The sequence below is a fragment of the Lagenorhynchus albirostris genome, chromosome 19 (genome assembly GCF_949774975.1).
Source record: "Lagenorhynchus albirostris chromosome 19, mLagAlb1.1, whole genome shotgun sequence".
In the NCBI taxonomy this organism is placed as follows: Eukaryota; Metazoa; Chordata; class Mammalia; order Artiodactyla; family Delphinidae; genus Lagenorhynchus; species Lagenorhynchus albirostris.
The window spans coordinates 42,984,731-43,007,166 of NC_083113.1; the positions used below are offsets into that span (position 1 = coordinate 42,984,731).

The 22,436-nt window shown below is 43.8% G+C and overlaps 1 protein-coding gene across 1 annotated transcript in view; it reads left to right on the forward strand.

Moving 5' to 3' along the window:
• The window catches only part of TANGO6 (transport and golgi organization 6 homolog), a 176,209-nt gene extending 154,385 nt beyond the window's left edge, over nt 1-21,824 (forward strand). The window contains exon 18 of the mRNA XM_060131846.1: nt 21,633-21,824. Within this exon, the coding sequence (XP_059987829.1) occupies nt 21,633-21,809 (177 nt within the window). The 3' untranslated portion in view covers nt 21,810-21,824. The remainder of the gene's footprint in view (nt 1-21,632) is intronic.
• Nucleotides 21,825-22,436: the final 612 nt, after the last annotated feature.

A 22,436-nucleotide genomic window follows, 5' to 3' on the forward strand; every position in this document is an offset into this window, starting at 1 on the left:
TGCGGCTGCTTCCCACTAGCTATGTATTTTTACGTTTGGTAGTGTCTATATGTCCATGCCACTCTCTCACTTTGTCACAGCTTACCCTTCCCCCTCCCCATATCCTCAAGTCCATTCTCTAGTAGGTCTGTGTCTTTATTCCCGTCTTACCCCTAGGTTCTTCATGACCTTTTTTTTTTTCCCTTAGATTCCATATATATGTGTTAGCATACGGTATTTGTTTTTCTCTTTCTGACTTACTTCACTCTGTATGACAGACTCTAGGTCCATCCACCTCACTACAAATATCTCAGTTTCGTTTCTTTTTATGGCTGAGTAATATTCCATTGTATATATGTGCCACATCTTCTTTATCCATTCATCCGATGATGGACACTTAGGTTGCTTCCATGTCCTGGCTATTGTAAATAGAGCTGCAATGAACATTGTGGTACATGACTCTTTTTGAATTATGGTTTTCTCAGGGTATGTGCCCAGTAGTGGGATTGCTGGGTCATATGGTAGTTCTATTTTTAGTTTTTTAAGGAACCTCCATACTTATTTTAAATTTTATTGAAGTATAGTTTGTTAGTTTCTGGTGTACAGCACAGTGATTCAGTTATACATATATATATTCTTTTTCATTATAGGTTATTATAAGATACTGAATATAGTTCCCTGTGCTATAAAGTTGTTTATCTTGTTGTTTATCTATTTTATATATATAGTAGTTTGTATCTGCTAATCCCAAACTCCTAATTTATCCCTCCTCCCCTTTGTCCCCTTTGGTAACTATACGTTTGTTTTCTATGCCTGTGAATGTTTCTGTTTTGTAAATAAGTTCACTTGTATCATATTTTAGATTCCACATATAAGTGTTTTCATATGATATTTGCCTTTGTCAAATATCACTTAGTATGATAATTGCTAGGTCTATCCATGTTGCTGCAAATGGCATTATTTCATTCTTTTTTATGGTGTGTAGACTTCCATTGTATATATGTTACCATATCTTCTTTATCCATTTATCTGTTGATGGACATTTAGATTGCTTCCATGTCTTGGCTATTGTATATGCTACAGTGAAAATTGGAGTGCATATATCTTTTCAAATTATAGTTTTCTCTGGACATATGCCCAGGATTGGGATTGCTGGATCATATGGCAATTCTATTTTTAGTTTTTTGAGGGACCTCCATACTGTTATCCATAGTTGCTGTACCAACTTACATTCCCACCAACAGTGTAGGAGGGTTCCCTTTTCTCCATACCCTTTCCAGCATTTATTATTTGTGGACTTTTTAATGATGGCCATTATGACTGGTGTGAGGTGATATCTCATTGTAGTTTTTCTTTTTAACCTTGTAATTTTGATTTGCGTTTCTCTGAAAGTCATGATGTTGAGCATCCTTTCATGTGCCTCTTGGCCGTCTGTATGTCTTCTTTGGAGAAATGTCTATTTACGTCTTCTGCCCATTTTTTGATTGGCTTGTTTATCTTTTTGTTATTGAGTTGTATGAGCTGTTTGTATATTTTGGAAATTAAGCTCTTGTTGGTTGCATCATTTGCAAATATTTTCTCCCATCCTGTAGGTTGTCTTTTCATTTTGTTTATGGTTTCCTTTGCTGTGCAAAAGCTTATAAGTTTGATTAGATCCTGTTTGTTTATTTTTGCTTTTATTTCTATTGCCTTGGGAGACTGACCTAAGGAAACAGTGCTACAATTTATGTCAGAGAATGTTTTGCCTATGTTCCCTTCTAGGAGTTTTGTGGTGTCGTGTCTTATATTTGTCTTTAAGCCATTTTGAGTTTATTTTTGTGTATGGTGTGAGGGAGTGTTCTGACTTCATTGATTTGCATGCTGCTGTCCAGCTTTTCCAACATCACTTGTCGTAGAGACTATCTTTTCTCCACTGTATATTCTTGAAGGAGTTTGTTGAAGATTAATTTAATTTAATTTAATTTTATTTTTTTGCTGTACGCGGGCCTCTCACAGTTGTGGCCTCTCCCGTTGCGGAGCACAGGCTCCGGATGCGCAGGCTCAGCGGCCATGGCTCACGGGCCTAGCCGCTCCGCGGCGTTTGGGATCTTCCCGGACCGGGGCACGAACCCGTGTCCCCTGCATTGGCAGGTGGACTCTCAACCACTGCGCCACCAGGGAAGCCCTGTTGAAGATTAATTGACCATAGGTGTGTGGGTTTATTGCTAGGCTCTCTGTTATGTTCCACTGATCCATGTGTCTGTTTTTATGCCAATACCATGCTGTTTTGATTACTGTAGCTTTGCTGTATTGTCTGAAGTCTGGAAGAATTATGCATCCAGCTTTGTTCTTTTTCCTCAGAATTTTTTTGGCAATTCTGGGTCTTTTATGATTCCATATAAATTTTAAGATTATTTGTTCTAGTCCTGTGAAAAATGTCATGGGTAATTTGATAGGGATTGCATTAAATCTGTAGATTGCTTTGGGTAGTATGGCCATTTTAACAATATTAATACTTCCAATCCAAGAACAGGGAATATCTTTCCATTTCTTTAAGTCATTTTCAGTTTTCTTTATCAGTGTTTTATAGTTCTCAGCATATAAGTCTTTCACCTCCTTAGTCAGGTTTATTCCTAAGTTGTTTTTTTTTTAAAGCGATTTTAAAAGGGATTTTTTCTTTTTACTTTCCCTTTCTGATATTTCATTGTTAGCTTAAAGAACTGCAACAGATTTCTGTATATTAATCTCGTATCCTGCTACCTTGCTGAATTCACTTATTGGTTCTATAGTTTTTATGTGTAGTCTTTAGGGTTTTCTATATTTAGTACAAGGTTATCTGCATATAATGACAGTTTTACCTCTTCCCTTCCAATTTGGATACCTTTTATTTCTTTTTCGTGTCTGAATGCTCTGTCTAGGACTTCCAATAGTATGTTGAATAGAAGTGGTGAGAGTGGGCATCCTTGTCTTGTTCCAGAGTTTAGCGGGAAGGCTTTCAGTAAAGTGGTGTAGTTTAGGTTTGCACTTCCCTGATGGCTAAAGATGTTGAGCATCTTTTCATGAGCTTGTTGGCCATTTCTATATCTTCTTTGAAGAAATGTCTCTTCAGAATCTTTGCCCATTTTTAATTGGGTTATTTGTCTTTTTATTGTTAGTGTATTTGTTTTTTAATTTAATTTAATTTCCCAAGAAGTTATTCATATACATAGTATTACAAAGCTAATTCAAAGATCCATAGCCCCATCCTCCTTTCTTACCCTCCATTCCTACTCCCCATCAGCAACTACTATTTTCAACTTGATTTGCTGCTTTTTTCAATGTTTCTGTGGTACATTAGGCTTGCTTCTGTGCTTCTTAGGTTTAATGAATCAATTTACCATCCAAACCAGAACACTTTTGAGAGTGAAAGAGGACACTATTAATAATTATACCAGCATAGCAGATGTAAACCATACTAACCTGGGCAAATCAGGACCATGACCCTAGGATTCATTCAGCTGCTTTCTAGGATCTAAACTTGTGTTGCCATTGCCTTGTTAGTTCTTTTTGTTCTGATAACTTAATGCCATTTTTTAATCCCTTTCCTGACAGGAAAGGGAGGGAGGGAGCAATGGTGTGTGTATGTGTTTTGTTGTTGTTGGTGGTGGTGTTTTCTGGGCTGCACAGTGTGGCATGTGGGATCTTATGTTCCCTCACCAGGGATCGAACCCGCGCCCCCTGCAATGGAAGCACGGAGTCTTAACCACTAGACTGCCAGGGAAGTCCCATAAATGTGTTTTGTTTTGTTTTTCCTTTTGGCCACGCCATGTGGCATGTGGCATCTTAGTTCCCCAACCAGGGATCAAACCCGTGCCTCCTGCATTGGGAGCGTGCAGTCTTTAACCTCTGGACTGCCAAGGAAGTTGTATGTGTTTAACATGCCAGCTTTCAGGAGGCAGCCTCCATTCTTCCCTCTCTAATGATGGAGAAAGTAGTTGTGAAGGACATGTGTGACAAGAGTCAGAACTCTTCTGGTTTTAAGTAACAGAAACCTAGTCTGAACTAGCTTAAGCAAAGAGAACTTTTTAGCCTACCGAATCCAAAGAAGGGCCGAACAACACTGTTGTGGGAAAAGCTGGGATAGATCTGGTCGTCATTGACTCTTAGAGTCAGGAACTGAAATGCTGCACCTCTTGTCTCTGCTTCTCTTGCATTTCGCCTTCATTCTCTCGCACTGGAGTCCAGTTTTTTCCTGTGACAGCAACATGACCACTGACGATGGCCCACTGTGGCATCTTAACATCCAACACTCAGAGATTCCCTCTCTGGCCCCAAATACAAAAATTCCAGGGAATAGACATAATGCTCCAGCTAAGATCAGATGCCCATCCCCAAGTCAACCAACTTGGCTGGGCCAGGTGGGGTGTATGGGGTTGCTGGTTTGTGTAAAACCGTGTTCAGCCTCCACCATTTGTGAGAGGAGAGCCTGGGCCCAGTGCCTAGGAGTAGGGCATAGTCCCGTAGATTTCCTCAACAGTAATTTGGCCAAATCCATATGACATTAGTGATGGATTTAAGAAGTAAAACTGAAAAGATTAGTACTCAGTACTCTGCTGTTTCTGCTAAAATATAAATGTTCAGCTTTTTCTAGTGATAACATAAGTGACAGTTTGGAAGACCTAGCATTTAAAACTGCTCCCTTTCTGCCTCTTCCGTATAATCATTTACATAGATTTACATATGTTAGAACTTGGTTCGTCTTCCTCTTCTGCATCAGATGCTATTTTATTTTCTGTAGGATAGCTTTCTCCTTACCCTTCTTAATCTGATCTAAAATAACCAAGAAGGAATTCCCTGGTAGTCCAGTGGTTAGGACTCCGCACTTCCACTTCAGGGGTACGGGTTCGAGCCCTAGCTGGGGAACTAAGATCCCACATGCCACGCGGCACAGTCAAAAAAATAAATAAATAAAAAATAAAATGGCCAAGAAGAAGGTACTGTCATTTAAGCACAGAATTTTGGAACGTTACAGCTGTAAGAGGCCTTAGAGACTATTTCATTTATATTTCACAAAAATTTCCTTTGGCTTATTAACCCCATAAGTTGCTTCTTTGACATAAGGTCTCCATGGTCAGATAAGTTTGGAAAATGCTGTGTACAGCTGTACACTCCCCTCGACATTTGGTGCATGTTTGCCTTTTAGGGGGTCTGAGAAGCCCTGCAGCTAAAATCAACAGTTTCCTCAGTTCCTCGGCCATTTACCAAGGAACCCTGTTTTCATTATAAGCATGCCAAGTAATAATGTTCCGTGGAACATACTTTGGGAAATAATCCAACCATCTTATTTTATGAATTGAGGAAACAAAGTTCATGAAGAGACTGCAGTTCTGATTTTCCAAAGCTAATGCCAGGAAGAATTAGCACTCGTTTCCACTTGTTGCTGGGAACTTACATTGGCCAAGTGCTCATGGAAGTATAGTATCTCTCCCTCTTCCTCTTACTTAATTCATTCATCCACTGCACCAAGATTCATCTTTTTATCAAGGATGTCTTAGGTAACATCATCAGGGTGAGCTGGAGCACAAGATAAGCACCAGGTTTGGAAACAGCAGCATCAGATCAGACCCCACATACTTTTTTTTTCTTTTTTTTTTTTTGCGGTATGTGGGCCTCTCAGTGTTGTGGCCTCTCCCATTGCGGAGCACAGGTTCCGGACGCGTAGGCCCAGCAGCCATGGCTCATGGGCCTAGCCACTCCACGGCATGTGGGATCCTCCCGACCAGGGCACGAACCCATGTCCCCTGCACCGGCAAGCGGACTCTCAACCACCGCGCCACCAGGGAAGCCTCCAACGTACTTTTATTGTTACAAATTATCATAACGAATATTTTAGAGTTTCCCCTTTTTATTCTCCTGAAATGAAATGTATAGCTACGTAACCTACATGTATATTTTAAAAATCAATATAATGTCCCAACTATAATATAAAGAAGGAATAAAAGAATACTAGTTTATAATAAAATAACATATTTTAATATATAAATGTCTAGGCCAACTCTAAGATATAATGAACTATTCAGTTGCTCTTATATGTAGAATCATCATGAATGTAACAGCTACAAATACAAATTAATAATAAATATCTTGTACTGGCAACTCAGAAGTACACTGAGTAAGCCTGATTTTCCAAAATGGTAAACTCTCTCTGTAAAATTCCAAACAAATCAAAATATTATCTCCTCTCACTTCATATGGTACTTGTGTTCCTGAAAAATTCAGTGTATATTAAAACCTGGCAAAAATACTTTTATTGAGCATTTATTATATGGTAGCACATATATCTAAGTGCTTTAATTAATTCATTTAATCTTCATAATGATCCCATTTAGGAATGACTAATATCCCCATTTTACACATGAGGAAACTAAGACAGAGAAGATAAGTAACTTGTTCAACAACTAGTAAGTGGCAGCACGGTAGATGACCCCAGGCAGTATGGTTCCAGAACTTGTGCGCACACGTTCTGTGACTGTCATCTGAAGGACTCAGGAACTGAGTCACTTGGGCATTTCCTGCAAAGATCATGGCTAACAGAAGGCAGCTTCAGATCCTGGAAACCTGATACCAGAAAGGAAAACAGGTCAGACTCTCTCCTTACAGCTTATTTACTGTCTGTCCCCGAGAACGATGGAGCAGGGAGAGGGGAATGTTGAGGCCAGCCTTGGACCCAGATGCCCTGACCTCCCAGTACCTGACAGTGTGAACTGTTCAGAGAGCAGAGACAGGAAATAGCTCTGGCTTCCTTTTTACTCTTCCTCATGTTCCACTAGCCCTTGCCAAAATCATGGGCCAAACTGGACTATGCCATCCAGCAACTTCCCATAATGGACACAGAACTGAAAAGGCAGGGAGCTGAGAAAAACTGAAGGAGACCAAATGCCTCTGGGACTGCCAAACTGGGAAGTGAGAGTCTTGGGACTTGCCTCCTGCCCTGCAGCTTGATCGGGAATCTATTCTTCCTCTGAGAGTGATTGTGCTAATAATCAGATGGGCCTCTGGATTGCAAAACCCACTTATCTTTGCTCTATCCTCTGAAAGGGAGGAGTTCTGACTAAGTGTACCCTCCTTGGGGTGACTTAAAATGACAGTCTGGATTGATGCTCTGGGGTCTGTTCCAGCTCATTGCTTATCGCCCCACTGTTTGTTTGCTCTTAGCAAATCTGCTCCAAATAAATTTCATGCTCTCTGAGGTTTAGTATTTAATAATGTAACTAACGTGTATTAAGGGCTTACTGTATGCCAGGCAGGGCACTGAGTTCTTTACATGCATTATCTCATTGAATCCTAACAACCCTGTGAGATAAATACGCCTATAACCCTATTTACAGGTAAGAAAATTGAGGTCCAGAAAGTTTACATTTAGATGCCCAGGTCAGACAGAAGAGAGCTGAGTATAAACCCAGGCAGTTTTACTGCCAGCTTGGCTGTTCTGAAGGAACTAATTAGAACAGGCCTGAGATTATACTTGAGGAAGAGGTAAACTGTTACAAGTATATTGGGACAAACCTGGGTTCCTAGGACTTCTGTTTCCTTAACCACTGGGACTTTCTTCTACTCTTTAATTCTCCTGAACGGCAGCTATTCAGTTACTCAGCATGGTAAGGGAGCAGCCAGAGGGATCTTTCTGAAATGCAAATCTGCTGAAGTCCAGTCCTCAGGTAACATTTTTCTCAGTGGTTCCCTGTGGTTCCTAAGATAAAGACCAGGCTCCCTAATATGACATACAAGGCCCTTTATAATCTGGACCCTGCTTGACTTTATAACTGTGTCTCCTGAGCTTCCCCTCATGAGCCCTCAGAACCTCCTGCCAGCTCTACATAGTCTGCGTACTATTTCTTGCCTCCAGATCTTGGTCCATACTGTTTCTTATGCCTCAAATGCCTTCTCCTCCTGCCCCCGACCTGTCCATCTGATAAACTTTCGTTCATCCTTTAGGACTCTAAATGTTAAAAGCCTTTTCTCATTTCTCAGGCAAAATTAATCCTCCTTTCTCCAGGCTCTACAGTACTTTAAATATCAGCTCAAGACTAGAGTAGATATTGTAATGCTTTGTTCACATCTGATGTCAACAGGGGACAGCCCCTGAACACACCAGTCACTTCTTAAAAAAATTGTGGTGAAATATACATAGCATGAAATATACCATCTTAACCATTTTTAAGTGTACAGTTCAGTAGCATTACGTACATTCATGTTTTTATGCTGCAATCACCACCATCCCTCCACAGAACTCTTTTCATCGTGTAAAACTGAAACTCTGTACCCATTAAATACTAACTCTCCCCCTCCCTCAGCCCCTAGCAGTCACCATCCTGTCTGTCTCTGAATTTTACTACTTTTCCATTCATTCTTATGTTCCCCAAATCTAGCACACTGCCTTGCACAGAATAATGCTTAATAAATGTCTGTTGAGAGAGTGCATGAAACCTCTTCTCTAAGAGGCATGGGACAATACATCTCTTAAGTTTCTTTGTACCTGCCTTTGCAATAAAGACTTCTTAGATCTTAAACTGGAAATTCTGGGGCTTCCAAACTCTTCCAGTTCCCGAACTCTTCTGTTCAGGTTTCCCAAGAACAGAAGTTGTCCAAACAAATTCTCGTTAGGAGGGAATTTTACCTGCCTTACTTGGAAACGCCTAAAGTTTTCATTGCAGTTGGGTTGTAGACATGTTGTCCCCAAATCAGCTGGGAGAGGGAGTCCTGAGGCACAGTGACAGAATGAATATTGACGAGCAGCCAGAACTGTCTGCATTTCAAAACTTGGCTTCACACACACACACACACACACACACACACTCAATGTGTGTGTGTGTGTATATATATATATATGTATATATGTACATTGCTGTCAAAATTTTAGCACATGTATTTTCCTTAATTCCTCCCATCTGTGTGAAGGTTTCTGCCATAATTACAGCTAACCTAGTAAAGGAGGCAGCTGCCTGCGTTTTATCCTTTCACTTTCTTACAGATGCCTTTTGGGAGCCTGTAACTTTCTGTGTCTTCAGAATTACACTCCAATACACATGTTTAAGAATTTTTTTTTTTGGACACACCGCACAGCATGTGGGATCATAGTTCCCCAACCAGGGATCGAACCCGTGCCCTCTGCAGTGGAAGTGCAGAGCCCTAACCACTGGACCTCCAGGGAAGTCCCAAAGAACATATTTTTTAAATATTTTGGAAAAAAGATGCAGTCTTAATTTGTGCATCAAAAATGATTTTGGGGGCTTCCCTGGTGGCACAGTGGTTGAGAGTCCGCCTGCCGATGCAGGGGACACGGGTTTGTGCCCTGCCCCTGGTCTGGGAAGATCCCACATGCCACGGAGCGGCTGGGCCCGTGAGCCATGGCTGCTGAGCCTGCACATCTGGAGCCTGTGCTCCGCAATTGGAGAGGCCACAACAGTGAGAGGCCCGCGTACCGCAAAAAAAAAAAAAAAAAAAAAGATTTTGACCCAGTCCCCTTGCTGGAAAATAAAAACCTGGTTGTCGATGGTTAAGAAAATTCCAAGAAGTGCAGCAGGTCATGTCCCAATCCTGTCACCCTTGCTCTTGGCACTTAGATTTTTCATGGGCAGAGTTGTTGTAGTGATCCCTTCTTTGGAAACCATGACATATCTCTTACTGTCTCCTACCCAGTGTTTTTTCCTAACATGCTGCACTGCTGCATCCTGGCTGCTCATTAGAGTCACCTGGAGAGCATAAAAAGAAATTAAAAAAAAATTTTTTTTTAAGCCCTGAGCCCCTACCCCTAAGGTTCTGATTCTTACATGTGAGGTGGGGGCCCAGGCGTTTTAAAAGTTCTCCATGGAATCGTACTGTGCAGCTAAGGTAGAGAATCACTATGTTAGAATGATGGTGTTGCTCAGAGGCAGAGTCTGGGCTTTGTAGCCATACTTCGGTGTGGGTGGGCAGGTTGCTTTTTCCAGCCTAGTCCACGTCTATTCTATGCTATGTGTATATTAGCACATACTACCGACCCCACCAGAGCCTCTGATGTGTCAGTGACTGTGGTTTTCTCTGACCTTTGGTCTAACTATAACCGTTTGTTCCTGAGGCATCTTGCACAGAGCACTGAATTCCACTAAGCAGAACCCCTAAGGAGAGTGGCCTGCACTTCCCTCATGGCCAATCAAGCTGGACCTGAGGCTGTGTGAGCCGGGTGAGCCTGGGGTGATGCAGGATGCCCCAAGCAAACCAGTGCTCCAGAGGAAACCCAAACCTTGCAGTCAGCCAGCAGCCCAGTTGCTGTTCCCCCTCCTCCCTAACCGGGCCCCATCCAAATAAACTGCTTTGATGGTGCAGGGAAAAGGTCAAATTCTCTCCATAGCATCCTCCTGTGTATTGGATTTCCTAGTTAACTGCACGTGTTTAAAAACAGGGTTTGCAGCTAGACCTGATAGATGCAGGTTTGAATTCTAGCTGTGTCCTTGAGCAAATCACTAAACCTCTCTAAATCCCCTTTCCCTAATTTGCAAACTGGGCCTAATAACACCTACCTCGTAGGATTAAATGAGATAATGTGCGTGAAGGGCTTGGCGCAGTGACTGAAGCATAGTAAACACTCAGTAAATGGTAGTAGTGAGCCTTTGCAGGCGATGTCTAATCCCTTGTGGGAGGCGTTAGGTGCAGAAAGGGAGCAGAACTGTGCTCCCTCAGCAGGGAAGCTTCGAGGGCCAAGAAAGATGAAGCCCTTTCCCCCCAGACGTGGTAATTGAGTACAATTTGAAAGCTGGGATTGTAATCACCTTCTAAGGACAAAGCGCCCCATCACTTCTACAAGCAGCAGCCTGCTGCCTCTGTACATCCTCCGGCCATTTTCCCCTGCCTTCTTTGTTCTGTTTCCATGCCTGTGGGGGTGTAGGAAAGCTGCTGCCTTCCTCAGGTTGCTATTTAAAGACATTCTGAGAGATGCTGCCACCGCTGCTCTTAGAGCCACCGCGGCTGCTGCTCCCGTCCCTGCCACAGCGAGTGGAGAGTCCCAGCACCTACTTTCTGTTTAGGATCCCTGAGCTGTCACCCCTCCCAGGGGTTAACCATGAAGGCCATCTTGGTGTTTGTCCCTAAACTGCCCAGACTGTCTACATCCCTGTAGCATTTTGGGCACATAACCAGTTAAAATTTCCCCCTTATTCTTCAATGAAAATCACGCATGATACCCCCCTCATCCCCTCCCCACCCATCTCCAACTTGCACTTGAGATGCCCTCCTTATTTAACAGCCAGACACAATCTGGAAAGGGTAAAAATGCCATTTATCTCTAGGTCTAGCAGAGAAAAATACTTTAGGAATAAAAGGTTTTTGAAAAGCTCAGTAACCTCCAGTTAACAAGAATACCGCCCTGAACTTCAGCATGTTTGAGATTCTCTATCTGTCAGGCATGGATAGGAATCTCTTAGACATTAGTAATCCTGTCTTTCTTTGCTGACCCACCCAATGCTTTTCAATGAAGTGTCTCAAAAGCCTGGTCTTTCCGTTTGAATTGGTCCTGACTTCTTTTTTACAGACCCATCAAAGTGAACTTTGGGGTTTTATCAGTAAAGCATTTATTCTTCTTTAGACCAGAGCACCCTGAATGAGGTCCAGATTGTCTACCTCCATTCTGCTTCCCCAATTTATTTGTTTCCTGCCCATTATCCTAGAGAGGCTGCTCGCCTCCAAGACCTCAGAGCCTAGCTGCTCTCTGCTTGTCCAGGAGAGTCCTTGCTGGTGCTTTCAGCTCTGTGCAGTGGCACAGACGGTGTTCCCGACCGTCAGGTACCGACTCTGGCCCTGATACCACATCACACTGCATGGAGTCTCTTCCCCTCTTTTACAGCCCTTCCCTTTTCTTCTAACTCTCCTCCATTTATTCATCTTCCTGAGCACTCTTTCTTTGGCTCCTGCTCTCTATTTTTCATTTTCAGAGCCGTGCCTTTCCCCTCATTTTCTTAGCCGCTTGGTGGTAAACCCAACTACCTCAGTGTCAGAATAATAGTAGCAATGATACTTTGAATTATTGATCACCACGCTGTGATAGCAAAGTACTCTCATATGCATTATCTCTTTTGATCTCACAATAAACTTGTAAGGTGGGCAGTGCTTTACGTGCTTTATGCTCCCCACTTCGTGGTAGTGAAAACAATAACCACCTGCAGAGGCAGAATAATATAGTGGTTAATAAAGAGCATTCGCTCTGAGTCAGGCTGCCAGGGTTTGAATCCTGCCTCCACCTGTCACTAGCTGTGTGGGCAAATTGGGGATAATAACAGTACCTCTCTCTGTTGTGTTGTTGTGAGGATTGAATTACTATAGATAAAATGCCTAGAACCACACCTGGCACATAATAGGTACTATGTGAGGATTAGCTATTGTTATCATATGTTCGTTCATTCATTTGTTTGTCAAAGGTTTACTACATGCCAGAGCTGCTGCATGCCAGGCTGTACTCGAGGCCTCAGTGATAGAAGAGCAGCAAGATTGACAGTCCTGACCCTCGCAGAGATCACAGTATTAGTGCCGCTTCTGCAGCAGCCATCACTTGCAAATCCTTGTGCTTGGATCTTTATAGACAGTAATTCTCACAACAACCTTCAAAGGAGGCAGTGTTATTCCCATTTTATAGAGATCTCCGGGGTTCCGAAAGCCGAGGTGGTTTGCTCAAGATTCTCCAGCTGATAACTGGGGTGTCGGGATTCACTTCACCCGATTCGCCTGCCAGCAGACCATTAGGTTCGACTGTCCATGTCTGTCTCCCCCAGATGGTGGTGAGCTCCTGAAGGCTGGAGCTGGCCCTCATCACCCAGCATGCTGAGCATGGTCTCCTGCACACAGTTCGGGAAATGTCAGCTGGCTTGTGCTCTGCTTATGATCCTTGACTCTGTCCCATAACTAGTCTCTTCTGTTCACTCTCACTTCCCTCAGCCACCAAGCCGTATGTTGGTTATAACATGGAAGCACAGTGGTCAAAATGAGCGTTCTCAGAGGTGGACCTACAGCTTCCTTATACCACACCTAATGCTTATTTCAGCGTGTCTTTAAACAGAATTATTTGGATTCTGGGGTCTCCTCTTCTTCTGGGCCCCAATCTAGAGAATCTTTTTGTCTGCCAGGCTGGTCTCCAGCCACCAACTCCAGTCCACTTGTTTCTCGTGTCGGCTCCTGCCTTTTATTTCGATGTCTGACTTCCCTGTTCTTTGTCTGTTTTTGTCTTTGTGCCTAGTACTTACTTCTTAGCCACAAAGGGAGCCACAATTCTATTAGCTCTATAGAAGACTGAATTTCTAAGTACAATTAGTGTATGCTAGCATTTAACTTTTTAATTCTTTTATATTTAGTAACCCATTTTTTCCCTAAATATTACAGAAGTATAGGTGGGAAGTCCTCTGCTAGATCACGCTTTCTGGAATTCTTATTTCTGTAAATGTCTCATCTATCACCATTTGTCTTATTGATCTCACAAAATAATACCAAAGAATAGCAGTTTCATTCACCTGAGTTCCATTTAGAAGTGTGACTTTTAAAATATTACAGTTATTTCAAATGTAAATAAATCTACTAATTGCTAAATGTCTTTACTAATGGAGTTTGTGTTAGAGAGGTAGTCTGACTAAAGATTTTTTTTCCTTCCTCTGTTTCCCAGATATTCTGGGTTGTGGTTAATATTGTTTTTATAATCAAATAAATAAATTTAGGAACTAAAGAGAAGAAAGATATCCATCATGTATTTCTTCTTTAGGTCTTTTTTTTTAATTAATTAACTTATTTGTATGTTTATTTTTGGCTGTGTTGGGTCTTCGTTTCTGTGCGAGGGCTTTCTCTAGTTGCGGCAAGTGGGGGCCACTCTTCATCGCGGTGCGCGGGCCTCTCACTATTGCGGCCTCTCTTGTTGCGGAGCACAGGCTCCAGACGTGCAGGCTCAGTAGTTGTGGCTCACGGGCCTAGTGCTCCAGCTGCACAGGCTCAGTAGTTGTGGCTCACGGGCCTAGTTGCTCTGCAGCATGTGGGATCTTCCCAGACCAGGGCTCGAACCCATGTCCCCTGCATTGGCAGGCAGATTCTCAACCACTGCGCTGCCAGGGAAGCCCTCTTCTTTAGGTCTTAATGCAGAGATACAGCAACCACTCTGGGTGTGTTCGGGGTCAAGCTCATTGAAAGTCAAACACTGTTTTCCTGCTTTTCCATTGTAAGTGCACCTGTGTGCCCAAGGCAGTCTTTTGCTCACACGGTCCCCTTTTCAGTATGTTTTGCCAAGCCACGTCTAACCCTAAAGACTGCCCTTGTCCCTGAAGCATCAGCTTCGTGTGCTCCAGGGAACTGGCTCCTGGAAAGGGAGGGGGAGGGAAGGAGGAGAGAAAGTGTGTGTGTGCATGTTGCACTCACACTCTAAATTCTTTTAATAAAGGACCTGAACCCCACCCCTTTCCAAAGAGTTTTCAGACTAGGAATCCGGGTACTTCTTTAAGATATCCCTGGCCCACCCCACTCACACCCTCCACCTCCACCTTTCCCTGCAGTCCTGGGGCCTTGATGCGTGGGGGGATGAAGAGCAGGTGTGTTGAACTCTTAATGAGAGGTTTCCTCTGTGGGATTGCCTATATCCTGCCCACCACAGAGGCTCCTGTGAGTAACTTTACCTTTGAACTCTCCTTGTATTCAGCCCCTGATCCATGGGATTTGGTGACAGTCCCTGGCTGGCGGGAAGCTTTGATCCTTGGGGAGTCCAGAGGAAGTCCTGTGATGTGTGGGATCCCAAGCACTACAGGGATGGGGAGAAGCCGTTCCAGGGTGGGTTGCTAAGATAGACCCATTAATTAAGAAGGAGTCTTTGCCTAACACTCAGTTACCTTAAAAAGGAGATCTGGTAACTGAAAACAAGGAACTCAGCACCCCTCAAGTACAAAGTGGTGTTTGCACAAGCATTATTGTTATTTTAAGGACACAGCAGTGCCAAGGAGAAAATTCCTACCCACACCAGGAAAGAACGGAGTACCTTAGCAGACCAGAATGCCTTAGAACTTTCCTTTTTAACAAGGAAAAGAAAGCTAACCTTACTTTGAATGTTAGGATGCTCTAGCAAAAAATCTCTAAGATATTTCTGACTAGGTGAAAGATTCCTCTAGAAAAAAAAAGATGACCTTGTGATAAACAGTGGGAACACTAGAATTTCTATATAAGAGACACTGGGCTGTAATTTGTTGGAGAGAGTGTTAGGAGCCTTGTCTTTAAGCTCTATTCACATAACAAGCATGCTGGGTTTGCTTAAACTCTGCAGTTATTTGAGGTGGCTTGAGAGTGAGGGGACAATAAAACTTCCCCAGGCCACTCCTTGGTGCCACCCATTGGCTACAGATGAAAGTCAGAGCAAAGGCCCTTTCACACGGTAGGGAAACGTTCTTCCTCCATCCACCTCTGCAGGCGGAAATCACTTCCTTTGCTTCCACAGAATCACCTACACTTATCTCTTAGATTGAGGATCACACTGCTTAGTGTGCGTGTCTGCCTCCCCGCTGGCTGTAGCTGCCAGAGGGTAGGGTTCGTGCATTATTCACCTTTTTATCACCAGCACACTGCCTGGGCACGAAGTAGGCCCTTGATGACGATTACTGAGTGAGTGAGTAATCATGAATCAGTAGCTGTGGGGAGCCATCCTCTTTCCAGAATCGTCTCTCCTTTTCACACTGCTGGCCTTGAGGAAAGAGAAAGCTACGTTATGAAAGAGCAGTCGGGCATAGTGCACAGTCAGAGGCAGACGCCTGCACTTGGAGACCTGACTCCTGTGTGACCCAGCAGCTCTGGGAGAAAACCCAGGAGACAGCTGCACAGCAGAGATGGGGCAGCATCTTTGTGGGGTTTGCCCACAGGATTCAGGCACTTAATGCCGCGACATTGGGCAAAGAGCACTGAGAGTTGTCTGCAGGGCCAAGTGCATAATATGTGGGGCCCAGTGCCAAATGAAATTGCGGGGTCCCTTGTTCAGAAAAACAAGGAAAAAGTGCCGTTTGAGGTTTTTTTTGTTTTTTTTTTTTTTTTTGCAGTACGTGGGCCTCTCACTGTTGTGGCCTCTCCCGTTGCGGAGCACAGGCTCCGGACGTGCAGGCTCAGCGGCCATGGCTCACGGGCCCAGCCGCTCCGCGGCATGTGGGATCTTCCCGGACCCGGGCACGAACCCGTGTCCCCTGCATCGGCAGGCAGACTCTCAACCACTGCGCCACCAGGGAAGCCCGCCCCTCAGGTTTTTAAATATAAAGTTTTCTTCCTTTCTTCCACAGTCTCTCTCTCCTTTCACTTGTCAAGGTGTTTATTATTTGCTATTAATGTTGTTCTAAGTTGAGAACCTTTTAAATGTTAGACTATTAGCATGGATTTTACTGTTCATCTTTATATTGTGCCAGTGCCGTGCTGATTTTAAATGCAAATGTGAGTGTGTTGACCTCATATGTGGGGTCCCTGAAATTATGCAATTTGTATTCTGTAGCTGGTACATGCATATGTATTCCCTGGTTTCCCAGCATTGTTTCAGTGGATGTTATTAGAAGTTTTAGTTTTTACCAAGTAAGAAACTGGCCAGGAATAGCATGCATGCATGCCTTCTTTCATTTATAAATATTTTTTAGATATCTGCCATGTGCCAGTCACTATATGAGGCATTGGGACTATACCAGGGTGAACAAGGCAAGATGTGGTGTCAGTGTCAATAGTACATGTGAGCTATTGAGAAAATTTATTTTTAATTACACAATAAATATTTAAATTACCATTGTGATAGGGGCTACAAACAGAGCTATAGGCAGGGTAGGAAAGCTTACCTAGATGGGAGCTAGGGAGGCATCCCTGAGGAAGTGGCATTTCAGGCTGAGGGTGAGTAGGAATTGTAGGGTGAAGAGGAAGCGAAATGTCTTCCAGGCTGAGGAAACAGCCTATGCGAAGGCCTTCAGCTGGGAAGGAGTTTTGCTCAGACAAGGAAAGGAAGAAGGCCCACACAGCTGGAGCCCAGGGAACAAGAGGGAGACCAGACAGTGACCTGGGGGGCTGGTTTTGTGTACCCCGTCCCCTACCTTCCTCCATCCAATCCCCAGTGCGTGTGCTATTCGAGAATATCAGACGACGGGAAGAGCTCTTTCTGTATTCTTTAGCAAGTCCAAGATGTGTGATGCTACACACCTAGTGTACTTGTGTGGAATGCTTAGGGGACTGTGGGGCTAAGACCCACCCCCAAAACTGATAAATTTAACTACATCACAGATGTAGGTGTACTTGTTACCCACTGAAGTAACTACTTCCCAGCATTCTGTTCACCACCTTCAGTTCACTTCCTTTTCCTAAAATGTGACCTCTGTTTGCTCGAACCTCTCTTCATACACTCTCTCTGCTCTCAGGATACGTACCATGTTCTGTTCTGTATTGTCCTCACTTATGTACATGACTTATCCTCCCCACCAGAGCATAAGCCTCTTTAAAGGCAGGTTCTATATCTCTTTTACCTATTAAATGGCCTTAGGAAAATCTTTGTCTAGTAGTTAATTCAGTTTAATAAAAAGCATATTTATTTTTAATAGGTTATATATTCATAGAATGGTACAAAAGGGTATATAATCCCCCTCATCTCTCCCCAGTGTCACTTGCTGAAGGCAATCAGTATTTTTGCAGACGTAGTCTGTGTTTATAGTATATAGGTTGTTATATGTATTTATTACATTGTTTTTATGAAAAGCCATAAAAGTGAAAGAATGAATGAATGTCTCCATTCTCCTATTTCTTTTTTTTCTGATCTTCCTCCTTTTTTGAAATTGCACACTGCACACTGGTACAGCCTTCAATATTCAGCCAACTCTTGAAGTTCCAAAGTAGTGAGAGGAAAAAATTTAAAATCCATTTGAACCAATTATTGTCAGAGATGTTTACATATGGTGAAACAAACCCAATTTGGTACACATTATTAATAAATAGCCATGGCATAGCGTAGTGGCTAACATTGTAGGCCCCATTTCTTCTAAGCGAAATACAAAACCCAGAAACTATAAAGGAAAAAAACTGATAAATTTAACTACATCAAAAATGTAAATTTCGGGCTTCCCTGGTGGCGCAGTGGTTGAGAGTCTGCCTGCCGATGCAGGGGACGCGGGTTCCTGCCCCAGTCCGGGAAGATCCCACATGCTGCGGAGCGGCTGGGCCCGTGAGCCATGGCCGCTGAGCCTGTGCGTCTGGAGCCTGTGCTCCGCAACGGGAGAGGCCACAACAGTGAGAGGCCTGCGTACTGAAAGAAAAAAAAAGTAAATTTCTTCTCTGGAAAATAAAATTTCACAAAGAAAAAATGCCAACTAGGGAAAAAATATTTGCAATTCATATGATAGGTAATGGACCTCTCTTTTTCATATACAGAGAGCTCTTACAAATCAATAAGGAAAATTTGATTACACATACCAGAAAAAAAAAATACAAGTAGTTGATGTATCTATTAAAAAGATGCAAATTTAAAACAGCAAGATGCTATTTTTCACTTCCTGAATTAGCCAAGATAAAGAGTTTGCAATATATATCACTTATGAGAATATGGGGAAATAGGAGTTTTCAGAGTGATAGGTAAAAATATAAATTATTACAACTTCTCTGGCCTAGCAATCAAGATTTTCAGTGTGCATTACCTTTTGACCTAGGAATTCCATTTCTGGATATTTGTCCTACAGATACCCTTGTACATGTCTGCAAAGATTGGGTACCAGAATGTTTATTGCAGCAATATTTGTAATAGCAAAAGATCTTCAAAATGTGTTGGGTATGGGGGGAATCATGGTACATAACAGTGTAGCACAGCGGTCCCCAACCTCCGGTAGCAGTCCATGGCCTGTTAGGAACCGGGCCACACAGCAGGAGGTGAGTGGCTGGCAAGCGAGTGAAGCTTCATCTGTATTTACAGCCACTCCCCATTGCTGGCATTACCGCCTGAGCTCCGCCTCCTGTCACATCAGCGGTGGCATTAGATTCTCATAGGAGCGCAAACCCTACTGTGAACTGTGCATGCGAGGGACCTAGGTTGCACGCTCCTTATGAGAATCTAATGCCCAGCGATCTGAGGTGGAGCTAAGGAGGTGATGCTAGAGCTGAGCAGCGGCTGAAAATACAGATTATCATTAGCAGAGAGGTTTGACTTCACAGAGACCATAATAAATCAATTGCTTGCAGACTCTCATCAAAACCCCATCAGTGGGCTTCCCTGGTGGTGCAGTGGTTAAGAATCCACCTGCCAATGCAGGGAACACAGGTTCAAGCCCGGGTCCGGGAAGATCCCACATGCTGCAGAGCAACTGGGCCTGTGCGCCACAACTACTGAGCCTGCTCTCTAGAGCCTGTCACAACTACTGAGCCCACGTGCCACAACTACTGAAGCCCGTGTGCTTAGAGCCCGTGCTCCGCAACAAGAGAAGCCACTGCGATGAGAAGCCCGTGCACCGCAATGAAGGGTAGCCCCCACTCGCCACAACTAGAGAAAGCCCACGCGCAGCAATGAAGACCCAGCACAGCCAAAACTAACTAACTAAATAAATTTATTTTAAAAAACCCTATGAGTGAGTGGCAAGTGAAAACAAGCTCAAGGCTCCCACTGATTCTGTGTTATGGTGAGTTGTATAATTATTTCATTTATATATTACAATGTAATAATAATAGAAATAAAGTGCACAATAAATGTAATGCACTTGAATCATCCCAAAACCATCCCCCCGACCCGTGGAAAAATTGTCTTCCACGAAACCAGTCCCTGGTGCCAAAAAGGTTGGGGACCACTGGTATAGCATATAATCCTGTGCTTTAAAAAAGGGAAGTGGGGCTTCCCTGGTGGTGCAGTGGTTGAGAGTCCGCCTGCCGATGCAGGGGACACAGGTTCGTGCCCTGGTCTGGGAAGATCCCACATGCCTCGGAGCGGCTAGGCCCGTGAGCCATGGCTGTTGAGCCTGTGCGTCTGGAGCCTGTGCTCCGCAACTGGAGACGCCACAACAGTGAGAGGCCCGCGTACCGCAAAAAAATAAAAAATTTTAAAAATTAAAAAAAATTAAAAAGAGAAGGGAAATGGCGCAGTGGTTAAGAATCCGCCTGCCAATGCAGGGGACACGGGTTCGAGCCCTGGTCTAGGAAGATCCCACATGCCACAGAGCAACTAGGACCGTGCACCACAACTACTGAGCCTGAGCTCTAGAGTCTGTGAGCCACAACTACTGAGCCCACCTGCCACAACTGCTGAAGCCCGAGTGCCTAGAGCCTGTGCTCCATAACAAGAGAAGCCACTGCAATGAGAAGCCCACGCACCGCAACGAAGAGTAGCCCCTGCTCTCTGCAGCTAGAGAAAGCCCGCACGCAGCAACGAAGACCCAACGCAGCCAAAAATAAATAAATAAAGTAAATAAATTTTTTAAAAGAAAGGGGGAAAGGGGAAAAAGGCACATGCATATATATATGCTTGTAAATACCTAGAATATTTCTCAAAATTAAGAATGATATCCTCTGAGGAGGGGAAGTAGGAGTCTGGGGTAGAAGAGAGACTTATTTTTTTAATATGTACTTTTTTGTACTGTATTACCTTTTCAGTAAAAGTAAACAACACAAGCTCTGAATGTTTAAAAACTGGCTCTGCCCCTTTTTTAGCAGAGTAACCTTGGGAGGTTACTTAACCCTCTAATCCTGTTTCTTCATCTGTAAAGTGGGGCTTTCCTTTCTTTATATGACTGGCATAAAAATCAGATAATATATGGAAAATACTAGTGCAGTACCTGACCCAAAAAACTGTAACTTTTGAGGCAAAGAGCCCTCAACCAGGAGTAACTTTGAAAGTGGCTGCAGACAAGACATGTGACCCCCTGTGACCTGGAGTCTTCAGTCCCTCATTTGACTAAATGATCCCTAAGGCCCCTTCCTCTGAGTTTCCCTGTTCTTCTGCTAGAAGAACCCATTTCTTGCTAGAAGTTCTGGCTCCCAAGCCAGGAGGACTTGGGACAAAATTAGAAGCTCCTGGGAGTAGGTGCCCTGGCACCCTCCCAATTCCATATCAGACCATCAGATCAGAGTATTGGATGTGGAAAATGGGTGTGACTGTGTCTATGGAGTCCTCTCTTGCTTCCCATTGCAGAGTTGGAGTTGAAAAAAAATTATAGTGACTGAGGGAACGACACGGACATGAAACAGTGGTGGAAAATTTTTAAAGTAGTGGCAAGGAAAAGCATGATTGCTGAAGAAATAGCCTCCTGCGTTTCATAAGATAGGTGCCTGTTCGGTGGGTGTCACAGAGGGCTTTGTGGGAGCTAGAGAGGAGAATGCTGGTAAACATGCTCTCAGGAGCAGCCGTATCTGGGCAGTACTGCCTGCCTATGGTCCTGAGGTCTGTGCCATGCCTTGGAACTGAAGGGAGGGGTCTGGGGCTAAAAGGGAGCAGCAGCCACCAAGGCCAGTGTAGTGAGGGGTCAGGAGTGCATGAGAAACCCAAAAGGAAGCCTACCTCAGTACAGCTGCCCCACTCGATCTCCAACCTGAGAGGGCCATGCGTTATCTTCTTAAAGGAGCCTGTGGGTTTCCTCACAGAACTCCTCAGACAGGAGAAGGCAGTTAGGTCATTCTGAGAAATGTTGGCACAGTAGACAGATGGCCATGACTCTGTCTCTCTCATCCAGGTGCTGAGGGACGTCCTCAAGGATCTCTACCACCTGCTGAAGCACGTGGTACGTTTGGAGTCCGATGACGTTGCCAAGCTCCATGCCCAGCTGGCCCTGGAAGAGCTGGATGAGATAATGAGAAACTTCCTGTTCCCACCACAGAAGCTGGAGAAAAAGATCATGGTCCTGCCATAGACCAACCTCAAAGGACATGGAGGAGGCAGAGGGACCAAGCAGCCAGAGCAGTGCCCAAGCCTTCCAGCAGGTGGCCCCACTGCCCCTTTGGTGCTGGCAATATGGCTGCCCCCGGAGGTGGCTTTATGTCTCTGGTCCTGTGTGTCTTCGGGCTGACCTTCCTAAAGCACCTATTTAGCCATCCTGCATCCAGCCTGAAGTGTGTGCCGATAAAAGAAAAAAAGATTACAGATCTCATTAACCTGCACATTTTTCACTGTCCTGTAGCATTTAGAGAAGGATGTCTACCTGATGGCAGTATATTTTTAACACAACTGGTGGAATTTGATTAATTGACCATTCTCTTGCGACTTGAGTAGAAGAGGTTGGCCCACCCATAGGTCACATGTCTTGATATTCTTTCATGCTGAGATTGTCCCTCTTGTAATGAGGAGCAGCCAGAGCTGGTCATCCTTGGATGCTCAAGAGGCATTTCAGGGTACAGAGACGCAATTGTAGGGAGGGAGGGAAAGGAAATTGTTATCAAAACATGCAAAACTGGAATAAAACTATCTTGGCTGGAAAGAATAACAGGTCTGAATCTGGTCTTCTGCTTTTGAGATGGAAAGCTGTGGCGCTGAGGATTTG